Source organism: Stylophora pistillata, chromosome 6 (genome assembly GCF_964205215.1).
Source record: "Stylophora pistillata chromosome 6, jaStyPist1.2, whole genome shotgun sequence".
Classification (NCBI taxonomy): domain Eukaryota; kingdom Metazoa; phylum Cnidaria; class Anthozoa; order Scleractinia; family Pocilloporidae; genus Stylophora; species Stylophora pistillata.
Window position 1 is genome coordinate 36877822 of NC_142524.1, and position 11545 is coordinate 36889366.

An 11545-nucleotide genomic window follows, 5' to 3' on the forward strand; every position below is an offset into this window, starting at 1 on the left:
GGATATTCATTTTCAATTACGGTCAAATCATATTGTAGCGGCTTCAGTTGACCGGCACTTGCTTGGCAGGTGTCGTTACCTCCGATCGAAAACTTAAACATCATCGCCTGTAACTCCCGTGAGGCTTAGCGCTGACACTGTCCATGGCAGGAAAAACAGTCACCATGTTTGACATGTTTCTCTTAATGCTGCAGAACTTGTATGGAGTTTTGGATGTTTTCCACGTTTACTAGCGGATAGCTCCAATATGAGGTACGTTCTTACACTAACATTTGGCGGGAAATTTATGACGATCCGACATTTTTCGGATCTGGTCCAGGTTTTGTCAATCAGACGCAATCCGATCCAGGTTTGTTAATCCGGTCCAATCCGTTCCAGATTTTGTCAATCCGATCATATCCGTTCCAGATTTTGTCAATCCGATTCGATCCGGACCTGGTTTTGTCAATCCGGTCCGGTCCGGTCCGGTCCGATCCGATCCGATCCGGGCATGGTTTCGTAAACGTCCGAAATCGCTTGGACCCACGACCCGCGCGTGCGACAAGTCAACGCACCGGCGCGCGTTGTTGCAACTTCCCGCCAAAATATAATCGGGAACGAAACACTTAAAACTTCAGTATGGCTGACTGTGGGTCAATTCACCACGGACAAAATCAAAGAAAAGAAAAAATTCAGCGAAAGGAAATGGTGAGTCTAACAAGACCTGAGAATTCCGCTATTCTATTTCATTTTAATTATATTTGTCTTGTCTATCCGTCGAATTTACTCGGGTGTTTTGTTTCTTTATCGTAAAGCAGAAACACAAGCTGGTCGATAGAGCAATTCAAAACATTGCAAACGCCATTAACATGGTTGTTTGTGCTAGTAAGAACGAGGATTTCAAAGCTAAGTGTTTCAAACTTTTAAAGGTAAAAAAAAAAAGACTATGGGCCAGTTATTTAAACAAAGTTTAGCCGTTCTAAGCCGTTGTTTAACAAAACCACGTTCTAAACCAACTTCAATTTAGCCGAACCTTTTATCTGAACATTTATTTTTGTGAACAGTGTCAAGAGGGCCGAAAGCTAACAGTGGAAGGATATTTATTCAGTTAAATTAACCCTCTTAAAAAGAATCATTGAGGCCCACTCATTGCGTAAACCTGCGGTTTGGGTTAGACTTCGTGTAAACAACCGGCCCTTTATTTGCTTGGATATCGCACTTTATAACTTAAGACATTTTATAGTTATCCTTGATCAATTTGATCTTAATTAATTTATTAGATTCGCCGACAGGCAGGGACACCGCAACAGCTTGCGCCAATTACTGCGGGCCTAGTAAACCCACCCATCCCACCCCAGGGGAGAACATCCACCACACAGTAATCTCGTGCGTGGGAAATTAACGTCTCCTACTCCTAACCCAGCAGGAGACGGGACCTACGGTTTATTCGTCCTTATCCGAGAAGACTAGAATATCTATCCACTTCTTGATGTAATAGAAAGGTTGCAAATTCTCCTCAGTTATTTTTAGACCGTGAGTGTTGATCCGGCCGGGGCTTGAACCCCCCGACCTCCCGCACAATAATCCGGCGCCCTACCAATTGAGCTAACCAGGAGGCGGTTAGCTTACTGAAACTAAGCAGGTTTGTGTCGAATGAGCTTTTTGTAACAGCTCCGTTTTCCAGGTAGGAAACGAGGACGAATCTAAAGACGCCATTACTGAACGATTGTGGAATATTGCGAGCTCCAGACTGAATGTGAAACAGCACCATGGCGAAAGCCAAGTAAGTGACAAATTTCAAAAGGCTTTCACTCACTTCATCAACTCTATGAATGTTTCACCCATTTTTTTTAAGCTGATAATAACAATAGTAACACTTCAAATCTGCACTAATCACTACTTGCTAATAATATCGATAAGTAATTCATTATTATGAATACAGAAACACTAAGTTTTATTGTTAAAATTTTAGTCACATAAAGAACAATCTATGGCTAGAAACTAAATGATACATTGTGTTGAAAAAAAAATATTTTCATCAATAATAATGGGAAAATGATAATTTGGATAGAAACATCAATAATGATAACAATAGTCCATTTTACAGTTGTGTGCTTGGTTGCCAAGCCTTTGAATGGGAGTGACGCAAGGGGTGACCTTGTTATGATACAAACCTTGCTGCCTTTCAAATGTAAATCACTTTGTTATCATGCGAAGTAGATACAGGTCTCTATCACAACAAGGTCACCTTCAGCCTCACTCTGAATCAAAGGCTTGGCAACTAAGTACACAACTGTAAAATGGCCTATTGTGCTTCTCATAACGATTATGGTAATTGTAATGATAATGATAATAATTATGATAATATTAATAATAAAAATCACTAATTATGGTTACAAAATTATGATTAAAACCTTAAGAAAAAACATGCTTTGTTTAAATTCTAAAATTTCGCTAGTTCCTTATTAATTTCAAAGTTGTTGCCTGTAATGTTTAGCAGAGCTTCCCGTGTAGATCATGAGCCTCTCAAGCATAGCAGCCCAGATCTCAGGGGGGCAAAGGAGACTCTGGTGCGAATCCATGTCATTGTAATACTGTAATCCTCTCCCTTCTAATAATAATAATATCCATTTGCTTCTTGAAAGGAAATTAAAAAAACTAATCCCTGTGAAGAACCAAGTGGACCCTGGTTTGATGATTTAGCTGGGGAGATATTGATTTACGAAGAACTGTACAGTAAAGAAAACTACTTTACCAGAAGTAAAGCAGATAATACAGAACCATACACTTGGGATAAGGATGATGATTCTTCATTTGAAATGTTGGCTGATGTGCAGTGGGATTTATAAGAAAAAGACATCCAGGTATATATAGGTACTTTGTACTCAAAAGTACAGGAATCAACATCACAAGCATTAGCTTGCTTTGTACATCAGCCCACTGGCAAATGTAATTCCATTCCCCAGAAGTCTAACATAGTGTCAGATAATGCTAACCAAAGAGCCAAAGCTATCTGTCAAGGTGTTCTAACACCAACTGGAACAATCACAAGTTAAAGGAATTTGTTAGAGGAGTGTCCTCAATACTTCTGTCAGAAAGCAGCCAATGACCAATGTCAAGAACATAAAAACTTAGTCTTATTCTCAATCACTTGTGAACCAACTTGATTGTAATGCAGTAAATTGAAGCAGCACCACTGTGAGGACTTATAACTCAGGTTTGTCTCAAACTTTAGTTATGAGATATTGGGTTGAGATACAGTACCTATCTCATTAGAAGTTTTGTTGTGTAGTATCGCTGAGTATTTGTACGAGTTGTGCTGTATTTTGATGAGCCCATAGGGCAAGTCAAAATACAAACATGAGTAAAAGAACTCAGCGATACTACACAACAAAATGTTTAATAGGAGATTTATTATCCAACACGCATGATATTTGTATTTATCTTGTGTGTTATTTGTACTCTGAAGCACAGTTGGATAATAAAAGCACCAAGTAGGTAAAAAAATTTTTATTTTGTTTTCCTCGAGACAAGTGAAATGGCAATTGTCACAAATGGTAGGGCACAGTTGCACATGGCATTAATTACACTTGGGATTTCTGAGACATCCAAGCCACCTCTGTCTCCTTTGTGGATAGAACCTGTGTAAAAGTGGCACCATGTTGAGCAGTCACCCTGTTTTAAGTGGTCATTTGTCGGAGTCCCAAAATTTTGTCCTCCTAAGTACTATATATTTCACCTCTATTCAGCGGTTTTGGTCACCTCTGATGAATTCCCAAAGGTATGTTTGTATTGTCTTCGACCTGTATTAAATGATCACTTAAAGCAGAACCATTCAAATAAAACTAAGAATAATCTCTCAAGTCATATAAATTCTTTATCTTCCAAAATTGATGTTAGCACTTTCAGTTTAAATGTCAGTAACAATTGCTAATTATCCTTTTTCTCTGGACTTTTTGGACAAATACTATTCACAAGTCATTTGTTGGTTAACCTGTGTTAAACAGTTAAGGTGTATTAACCAGACACCCCACCAATCCCCATGGGTGACTGCTTAAACAGGTTTCACAGTATGTAAAAATGCTCTAGCCCAGTTAAGTCAAGACCAGTTTAAATTTTTTTCCTTTATCTTTGAACAAAATTGACTAAATATTTCACTCTACACTAAAAAGCAACCTGCACTGGTAAGGGCAGCAGCAGTAACCCAAGAGGCACTCCTTGTGCCAGTTACTCAAAGCTACAGCTTCTCGAGATCTCCACTGTCAATTGTATCTTGTAAGCACAAAAAAAATGAATATCTTCAGACATCTGACATTTCTTATTTTGTTTGTTTTTTTTTTAAAGAAAGTCATTCAAGACTAAATTCTGTTAAGAAAAACACATTAAAAGTTAAATGTTTCAACTACAACTCAATAACCAGTTCAATCAATCAGAAAGTAGTGTTGCAATCAAACAATGCTGCATCAAGAAAAAGAGTGCACTATTTCCCAAAACAACAGATGAATGTCTTTTTCTCTTCTTTTTAATTGGAGCCCATATTAGGATAAAGGCCAGACTATATATTTTTTTCATCAGGGGGGAGGGGGTGTGCCATTTATCCACATAAGCAAAAATTTAGATAAGAGAGCATAAAATGCTCAGGATTTTGATGGGAGAGGTTCTGTCTTAGCTTTATTTAATTGAAGGTACTTAGATAACTGGTAGTTCTATTTTTGTAGTTTCAAAAATTTTAAGTATTAGCAAATGATGGTTTAATCTGAAGTCCTTAAACTAGTTTGCAAAAAAACAGCATCAACAATTTTCACAGTATATTCAAAGTACTTGGCCCACTCCTGTTATTTTTGATATTACACCAAGAAATATTCCAGTGGCACATCCTAAGACAGTAAGAAGATTTAAATGGCTGTACATCATATCTCTTATTAAAAGCTCTACTCTTTGGGAAGAAATTTTGTTTTTTCTTCTTGTTGTATATCTCTGGACCTCTTGTCTCAGTCTATGCAAACCTTCATCCTGGTGATAAGGAAATAATTGTATTAAAATATTAATTTTGATGTGGAAATTTTCATTCTGTTTGACAAAACCTTGGAAATTAGGACTTGGGTAAGAAGTTTACTGTATAAGTACCATAGAGTTACAATTTTAAAGCTGACTTTAACAATAAATAACAAACACTTTGGGCATGTAAGGGTGAAAGGATGCATTGTCAACTTTGATGGAATCCAACCAGAAAAAAAGTGTGGAAATCTAAAATCAGGCGAAGTGGATTTCCCTTGTGAAAAAAAAAAAAATTTAACCTACTTTATTGTGACCCCAATGAGTCTTTTGCTGAGCAGTGTTTCACACAGGTATTAGCAATGCATTATTAACAAATGCACCTACCTGAATAAAGGAAGAGCATTTCTCCATTATAACTGGAACTACTTCAGTTAACAATTCTACTACATATGGCTTCACTAGTGGGCGGAGCAATGAAGGATTTATACCAGCTTCACATAAAAGCTGCCCTTCTGGGGACATCAACAAAGAATGAAGCTCTGTGGTAATAAGCTGATCAACTGTCTCTGACTGTAAAATTCTCTGCAGCTGCCCTTCAATATTTAGACGAATTATTTGCTGGTTTAGTTTTTGAGCACTGTATAATTCAAGAGATGTCTTCTCAAAAAAGATGTTGATAACTGAACTCTTCACACTTTCACAAATATCTTGATGGCGATGACAAACAATCCTGGTGAGAGAAAAAGATTTTTGGTCATTCTTTGAAGATCCATAAGAGGGGAGCAAAGATAAATTATGAAAATTGTCACAACATGAGGCCTTGTGCAATAAAAAGACTGATCTGAATGACATGTATTGTTTTATATAGTTAACATAAAATTGCCTATTAAGTTCCAAATTCAACATGAGACTTGTTAATAACAAAGAAATTTAAGTTGACTGCAATAAAGAAAAATTGATGTCAGTAGCAGAAATAAGAAACTGGAAATTAAAAGAAGATAAAGGGCACATAGTTTTACTTTAGACCATAACTAATAAAAGCTTGCAGCTTGTCACATGGCTGCCAAACACTTGTTGCCAAATTGACAACTTAAGCTACAGATTTGGTAGCCAAAATTTTTTCACTCAACACAGTCACCATGATGGTGGCAACTTGGAGTGATAAAGAGATAAAAATGATATCTTCTTCTCATATGGGATGATACCAATTTTGGAAGTTTTTGGCACTTTTTGATTTGAATGAATTTACTAAGGGAGAATAATTTTTTATTTTCTGCCAGAAATTGAGAAAAGTGGTAAGTGCACAAAGCTTTAGTCCATCCATACGACCAAGGCGAGTCCATGACGTGTTTATTAAAATTGGTAAATTGGAAGCTTTAACTGAAATAAACTAATTCAACTCATCAGTTAATAAATAGTGAGAAAAATGCAAGATCATCTAATTATGTCATCACAGAGCCAAACAGTAAAATAAACTTTCACATCTACCCTTCATTACTCATTTGAATTTCCTCACAACCTCTGTACAAAAGTAACTAAGTAGAGATGGATTTGCGTAGACTGATGGTGGTTGAAAAGAAACAAACAAACAAACAAACAAAACCACAAAATCATTAACAAAAACTAGTTCTATGCCGGACTGACCATAGTCTTCATTAGTCCCTGATATATATCTAGCTGGAGCAGTTGCTAACAAGTTTCCAGAGTGCTATTATGTTTTGCTTATTAAAAAATTTAATCTTACCCACTTCCAAGTATACCAGGAACTTTCTTAAGAAATAAAAACACTGCTGCATAATTGACACAGCCTCCTGTAAAACCAAATGTGCCACAAGAGAAAAGGTATTGTGCTACATCATGCCACTCAGTAGAACTGGAATAATACGTCAGTGATAAAGAAAACAATCCAATGATACTCAAATGTAGACAGACTAAGATACATGCCACACCAGTGCTTGATGTCCAGTGGAAAAATACATGAAAGAGAAGAGGAAGTCTATTTTGTATTGCTGCATCTTGTCTCTGAAGAATTGGGTCATGAGACAGCATAACACTGGCATTTATCTGTCAAGAGATCGAGCATGCCCAATAATTATACTAATTAGATGTCATATATTTAGTGAACAGTATGTGAAATGCTTATAATATAAATTAAATACAGTAATCATTTGAATGATCACTATAAAACATCACTGCTACAACAATAGATGGTGGAAAGGAGCGAATGGGCGCCGAATGAGGTATAGGTCACGTTATCTAAAATAATGATACAGCTCCGCGAGTGTAGTTTCCGTAAGAAAAAATCAATATATCTACCTATCATAAAAAATTTTCCAGGAATAGAAATGATGGAACTTGTTCTGGGATTCAGGTATCACTCTAGCTTACATCTAGCAAGCTTAATGAATAATGTGGTACCGAGGAACTGAAAGTCACATGCTTACACAAATATTATGTCAGCTGATCAGTCAACATTAGGTAATATACTAACTAGCTGTACTATGACACTAATTATCAAACCGATGTGTTTAAAAAACCCTTAATTATCATGAAAAATACTTCATTTTAAGACTATAAGCTTGAATAGTAGTCTCTCTGTTACCTATATAGGTCTATTATAGGACAATGTCTTACCTCACCCACTCCCAGTGGCGATCCATTTGAAGGTGTTTCACCCACCGATGTCAGCTCTGTTCTTTCCGCGAATGAACTATCTACAAACGTTCCATAAAGTTGTTTCGACATCGCATACTAGTATCTGACTCATCTGCACCACTTAGAACGAGTTTTTCTGTTTTCATGAAAGAAAGCGAAAGAATATTTAATTCGCACCGCCATGTTGGAGTCTTTTGAGACCCAGTCGCTGCCGTGACTTTCTACTCAGGAAGGCCTGGGAACTGCGGTTGTCTCTCACTCCATAAGGAGGCTGGTCTCTCATATACCGGGTTCTGAAATAACTAATAATTAACAGATGGATGTACCAAAAGGGTAAAGTGAATGGGTACAGAGGCTCAGTGAACAGTGAAATCAGTGGCCCATCCATGTGGGGGAGTGATGGTGTCCATCCATGTGGTGTAGTGATGGTGTTCAGTAATAAAACCATTTAAGTGTTAGGTGTTCTTGATCTTGCACCCCTTCACCAGATCCATCCATGTGGTGGAGTGATGGTGTCCATCCAGGTGGTGGAGTGATGGTGTCCATCCAGGTGGTGGAGTGATGGCGTTTAGTAATAAAACCATTTAAGTGTAAGGTGTTCTTTGTAAGGAAAAGGGTTTTTAATGAGCATCATGGGTATTTTTGTTTTAGTGCTTTAACGCAAACTTACAGGTTTATTTTCGATTTTAATTGACGAACAGTAACCGTGATCGAACTTTTATTCATTTTGGTAAGAAGAAACGGGTGCGAGCTGCTAAATTAGGGGCAGGCAATTCGAACATTTCAGAATTTTACACTAAAATATTCTTAAGTCAAGGAAAACACGTCTTGTTATTGATTGAAGAGTCAACAAATACAATTTCCCCTGAGTTACTTGTGTTTCAGAAAACCATTAGTTCATACATTTGATTTTCCATTATTTTTTGGCGACTTTTGTTGCAACGTATTATCCTTGAAAACTCGAGAATTTCATACAAACTGTCCCTGTACTCTGTGTTTGTCAACCAGTAGATCAAAGGATTGACGCCCGAATTGAACATAGTGAGAATCCCCCCTATAATATGTACGGGGCTGTCAATACTAGTAATGCCGAAAGGAGACAGAACATAAATAGCTTGCGCAGGTAGCCAACACAGTGTTAGAGTTACACACGCCACGGCGCACATGCGCAATAGCGCTTTGTGTTGTTCTCTTTGTCGCTTACGGTAACATCTCGCCACCGGTGATGTCTTGAAAAGCAATACAATGTGACAAAATGACGCCCATGTAATCATACATGGAATGCAAACCCCTATAATAGAGTTGAAAAATATTATTATCGTTTGAGTTATTTCTTCTCCATATGGTGCTTTTATCGGAAAACATTTATTTCCCAACAATTTCCATTCAAAGAACTTGTTACTCTTTGAAATGCAGGCAAACACCCAAATAGCCAAAATGTATAGAAAAATTTTTCTTCTTGTGAAGTAAAACTTGTAAATCATTGGTCGAAAGATCGAAAACCATCTCTCCACGGCCAAGCACGTGACTTTCAACATAGAGACTCTCCCCATTGTAAAGAGGAAATATCTACTGCCAAACAAGCGGCAAAAAATGTCGCCAGCCAAAGCCACTTGGAATTGGGAAGGATGAAATGCTTACAACATATCCCGGAGTGAGAGGAATTAAAATCCCTAATGAACATAAGTAAAAGAAAAGAAAGGAAATTAGATGACCATTCAACGATCAAAACTATACCGTTCTTCAAGAAAAATGAGTGCATAGTAACACAAACGAACATTAGATTACCTGTTAGTAGATCTGTAATAGCAAGCGAGAACAGGAGAATGTTGTGCGCTGATTTCAACATGACAGGCTTCCTTATCATAACCACACAGAAGAAAAAGTTTAAAAACACGGATAAAGCAGCTATTGCTCCAAATATCGCTCGTGTTCCTCCCGCCTGCGGCAATTTAACAGCTTCAACAGTTGATGATGTATTCCCGTAACTCGTATTTCGCCATTCTGAATCAGTCAGACTCAAGCTTCCCATTGTTAACATTTAGTATAAAGAAGAAGCGGCGCTCATAAATTGTTATCAGTACCCACTAGTCAACAGATCGATGAATAAAGAAATTGCCTTCACGGAATACTTATGCTTACGAAGGTTTTGCTTTCTCTCGGGACTCCACATCAATTGCATAAGTGTGCAATGTAATTCTTCCTAAGTAATTCAAACAAAATCCTCAAAATGTAGGGATGATAACACATCTGTCATGGGTATTGACTTAGTTTCACGCCAGCCTTTATTCCAGGTAAGGTTCAGTGAATCACGATAGCAATCTTTTTAAAGTTATTAAAATATTGCTGCAGAAAAACAGGGACAAAAAAAAACGCTTGTTATCTGTTTTCGCGTTAGATGTATTGTTTCTGTTGTTTCTTTAACTTTACTAATAATGTTTTCTGCTACCAGTATTTACTTTTTCACAACCATGACATTTATAAGAGATATCCGTTAGTATACCATTAACGTTTAAGCCTTTTTGGTAAGAACTTGGAGTTTCGCCAACAGACTGAGATTTTGAACGTTGTTGTTGCGATCTCATAAGTGAGAGATTAGGAACACGGGATATTTTCCACAATAAGTGTGTTTTCAAATGAGGAATAAAGGAACGCGTGATACAAAGCCAAACTACCGTGCATAGTCAACCTTAGAACAGCCAAGTTAACATTTTGTCATTTTTTACAATTAGCAAACCTCACTCACTTGCCGTATAGCATGTTAAAATTTTCAGCATAAATTTGAAGCCAAATTTGACGACTACAACTTCGAGACTAAAAAAATTAAAATGCCTCCCAGCCGGTTTGTTTTTAATTAGAAATGTTGACACATCCCCTTAAGATATGGAAATGTTAACGAAAGATACAACAATAAAATTGCAAGTGTTTAAACAAATAAAACAGGTTGGGTCGAACCTTTTTATTATCGACATTGAAGCTGATTCAAAGTAAAACTTTATTTACATTGGTTTTTGGTTTCAGTAAATATGACTCAATTTTCAGAAAAACTGTCCAAAACAAAGAGGTGATTGCAAAGAATACCTCGGGTTAATGTGACACTTTGACTATTTACAGCACAAAGTTAGATAGGAGTTAATTATTAATAGCCATCTTTGTAAATAGAATAATTTTTTAGCCATTTGTTCATCACAACAGTCTTCTTAGTACATTGTCATTATCCTTTATTTTTTTGTCGTGATTACTGAGCGCCAATCTTCAAACTCTTAATAGTCTACGAGCAAACATCAAAGATGAGTTCAGTTTGAAGCAGTCAAGAAATTTTTTACAAGCATTTATATTGATGGATAGAGTACAGTTACTGGTGCTCGGCTTGGCATCTTAATTTAATATCAAATTTCTTTCCTCTTTGTTTTCCCGATTTCCATTGAGTATTGGAAGAAGAGCTGATGCAGTAGATGCTGAGCTGATAAGATTCTTAAACGTATGATGCACGATCCTCGCAGTAGAGAGCGCTATTTATGCAATAGCGAAAAGATTCGTATATAGCATTGTTTTTTCTCGGTCATATTCCCCATAATTAATTTTCACCATTCGGTTAGAACAAAAGTTTACCAACAGACATTCAGCAGATGCTGACTATGGTGTTTCTTTTCGGGACAGTGAGTGTGAAGCGATTGGCTTAAGGTTACCGTGCACTTTCAGACCGACCATTTTCTTGAAATTTTGATTTTTAGGTTAATGTATGGGTCTAGGCATTAACTTTCATCTAAAAAAATGCTGAAAAATATTAAATGACAGCGGAGAAAATACGGTTTTTCGTTTTTACCGGAAGTAAAACTTTCGTGTCTGATTGACAGGCCTTAGGCAACCTGTTGACGTCAACCAACCAGTCAACCTCCTCTGCTGAGGAGTT

General features: G+C 37.0%; 2 protein-coding genes and 1 pseudogene across 7 annotated transcripts; 1 reads left to right on the forward strand and 2 right to left on the reverse strand.

Moving 5' to 3' along the window:
- The first annotated feature begins 145 nt into the window (after positions 1 to 145).
- Positions 146 to 3486, forward strand: LOC111331902 (uncharacterized). 4 transcript variants are annotated; one of them, XM_088762867.1, is made up of 4 exons: positions 146 to 252; positions 798 to 908; positions 1664 to 1762; positions 2625 to 3486. In XM_088762867.1, the coding sequence occupies exons 2-4, from the start codon at positions 849 to 851 to the stop codon at positions 2826 to 2828; spliced, it is 363 nt and encodes a 120-aa protein (XP_088618993.1). In that variant the 5' UTR covers positions 146 to 252; positions 798 to 848; the 3' UTR covers positions 2829 to 3486. The 4 variants fall into 4 exon arrangements, with proteins under 4 accessions (XP_088618993.1, XP_022792852.2, XP_088618991.1 ...); XM_022937117.2 differs by lacking the exon at positions 146 to 252 and adding an exon at positions 482 to 687 and having other exon boundaries at positions 795 to 908; XM_088762865.1 differs by lacking the exon at positions 146 to 252 and adding an exon at positions 482 to 687.
- Positions 3475 to 7838, reverse strand: LOC111331901 (uncharacterized). 2 transcript variants are annotated; one of them, XM_022937115.2, is made up of 4 exons: positions 7612 to 7838; positions 6722 to 7041; positions 5362 to 5707; positions 3475 to 4992 (listed from the first exon to the last, which is right to left on the reverse strand). In XM_022937115.2, the coding sequence occupies exons 1-4, from the start codon at positions 7720 to 7722 to the stop codon at positions 4792 to 4794; spliced, it is 978 nt and encodes a 325-aa protein (XP_022792850.1). In that variant the 5' UTR covers positions 7723 to 7838; the 3' UTR covers positions 3475 to 4791. The 2 variants fall into 2 exon arrangements, with proteins under 2 accessions (XP_022792850.1, XP_022792851.1); XM_022937116.2 differs by having other exon boundaries at positions 6722 to 6931; positions 7612 to 7770.
- Positions 7839 to 7875: 37 nt separating this feature from the next.
- On the reverse strand, positions 7876 to 9879 carry LOC148729692 (adenosine receptor A2b-like; annotated as a pseudogene). Its single transcript, XR_016002386.1, has 2 exons — positions 9421 to 9879; positions 7876 to 9305 (listed from the first exon to the last, which is right to left on the reverse strand). The product of XR_016002386.1 is annotated as an adenosine receptor A2b-like (transcript).
- Between the last annotated feature and the right edge of the window lie 1666 nt (positions 9880 to 11545).

Excerpts from the sequence above, each read along its gene's own strand:
- LOC111331902 (XM_022937117.2), top strand. The coding sequence starts at position 619 with ATGGCTGACTGTGGGTCAATTCACCACGGACAAAATCAAAGAAAAGAA. Across the intron at positions 688-794 it reads AAATTCAGCGAAAGGAAATG|CAGAAACACAAGCTGGTCGA; the intron begins GTGAGTCTAACA and ends TTTATCGTAAAG. Across the intron at positions 909-1,663 it reads AGTGTTTCAAACTTTTAAAG|GTAGGAAACGAGGACGAATC; the intron begins GTAAAAAAAAAA and ends TCCGTTTTCCAG.
- LOC111331901 (XM_022937115.2), bottom strand. The coding sequence starts at position 7,722 with ATGTCGAAACAACTTTATGGAACGTTTGTAGATAGTTCATTCGCGGAA. Across the intron at positions 7,042-7,611 it reads CGCCACTGGGAGTGGGTGAG|ATAAATGCCAGTGTTATGCT; the intron begins GTAAGACATTGT and ends ATCTCTTGACAG. Across the intron at positions 4,993-5,361 it reads AATGCTCTTCCTTTATTCAG|GATGAAGGTTTGCATAGACT; the intron begins GTAGGTGCATTT and ends CCTTATCACCAG.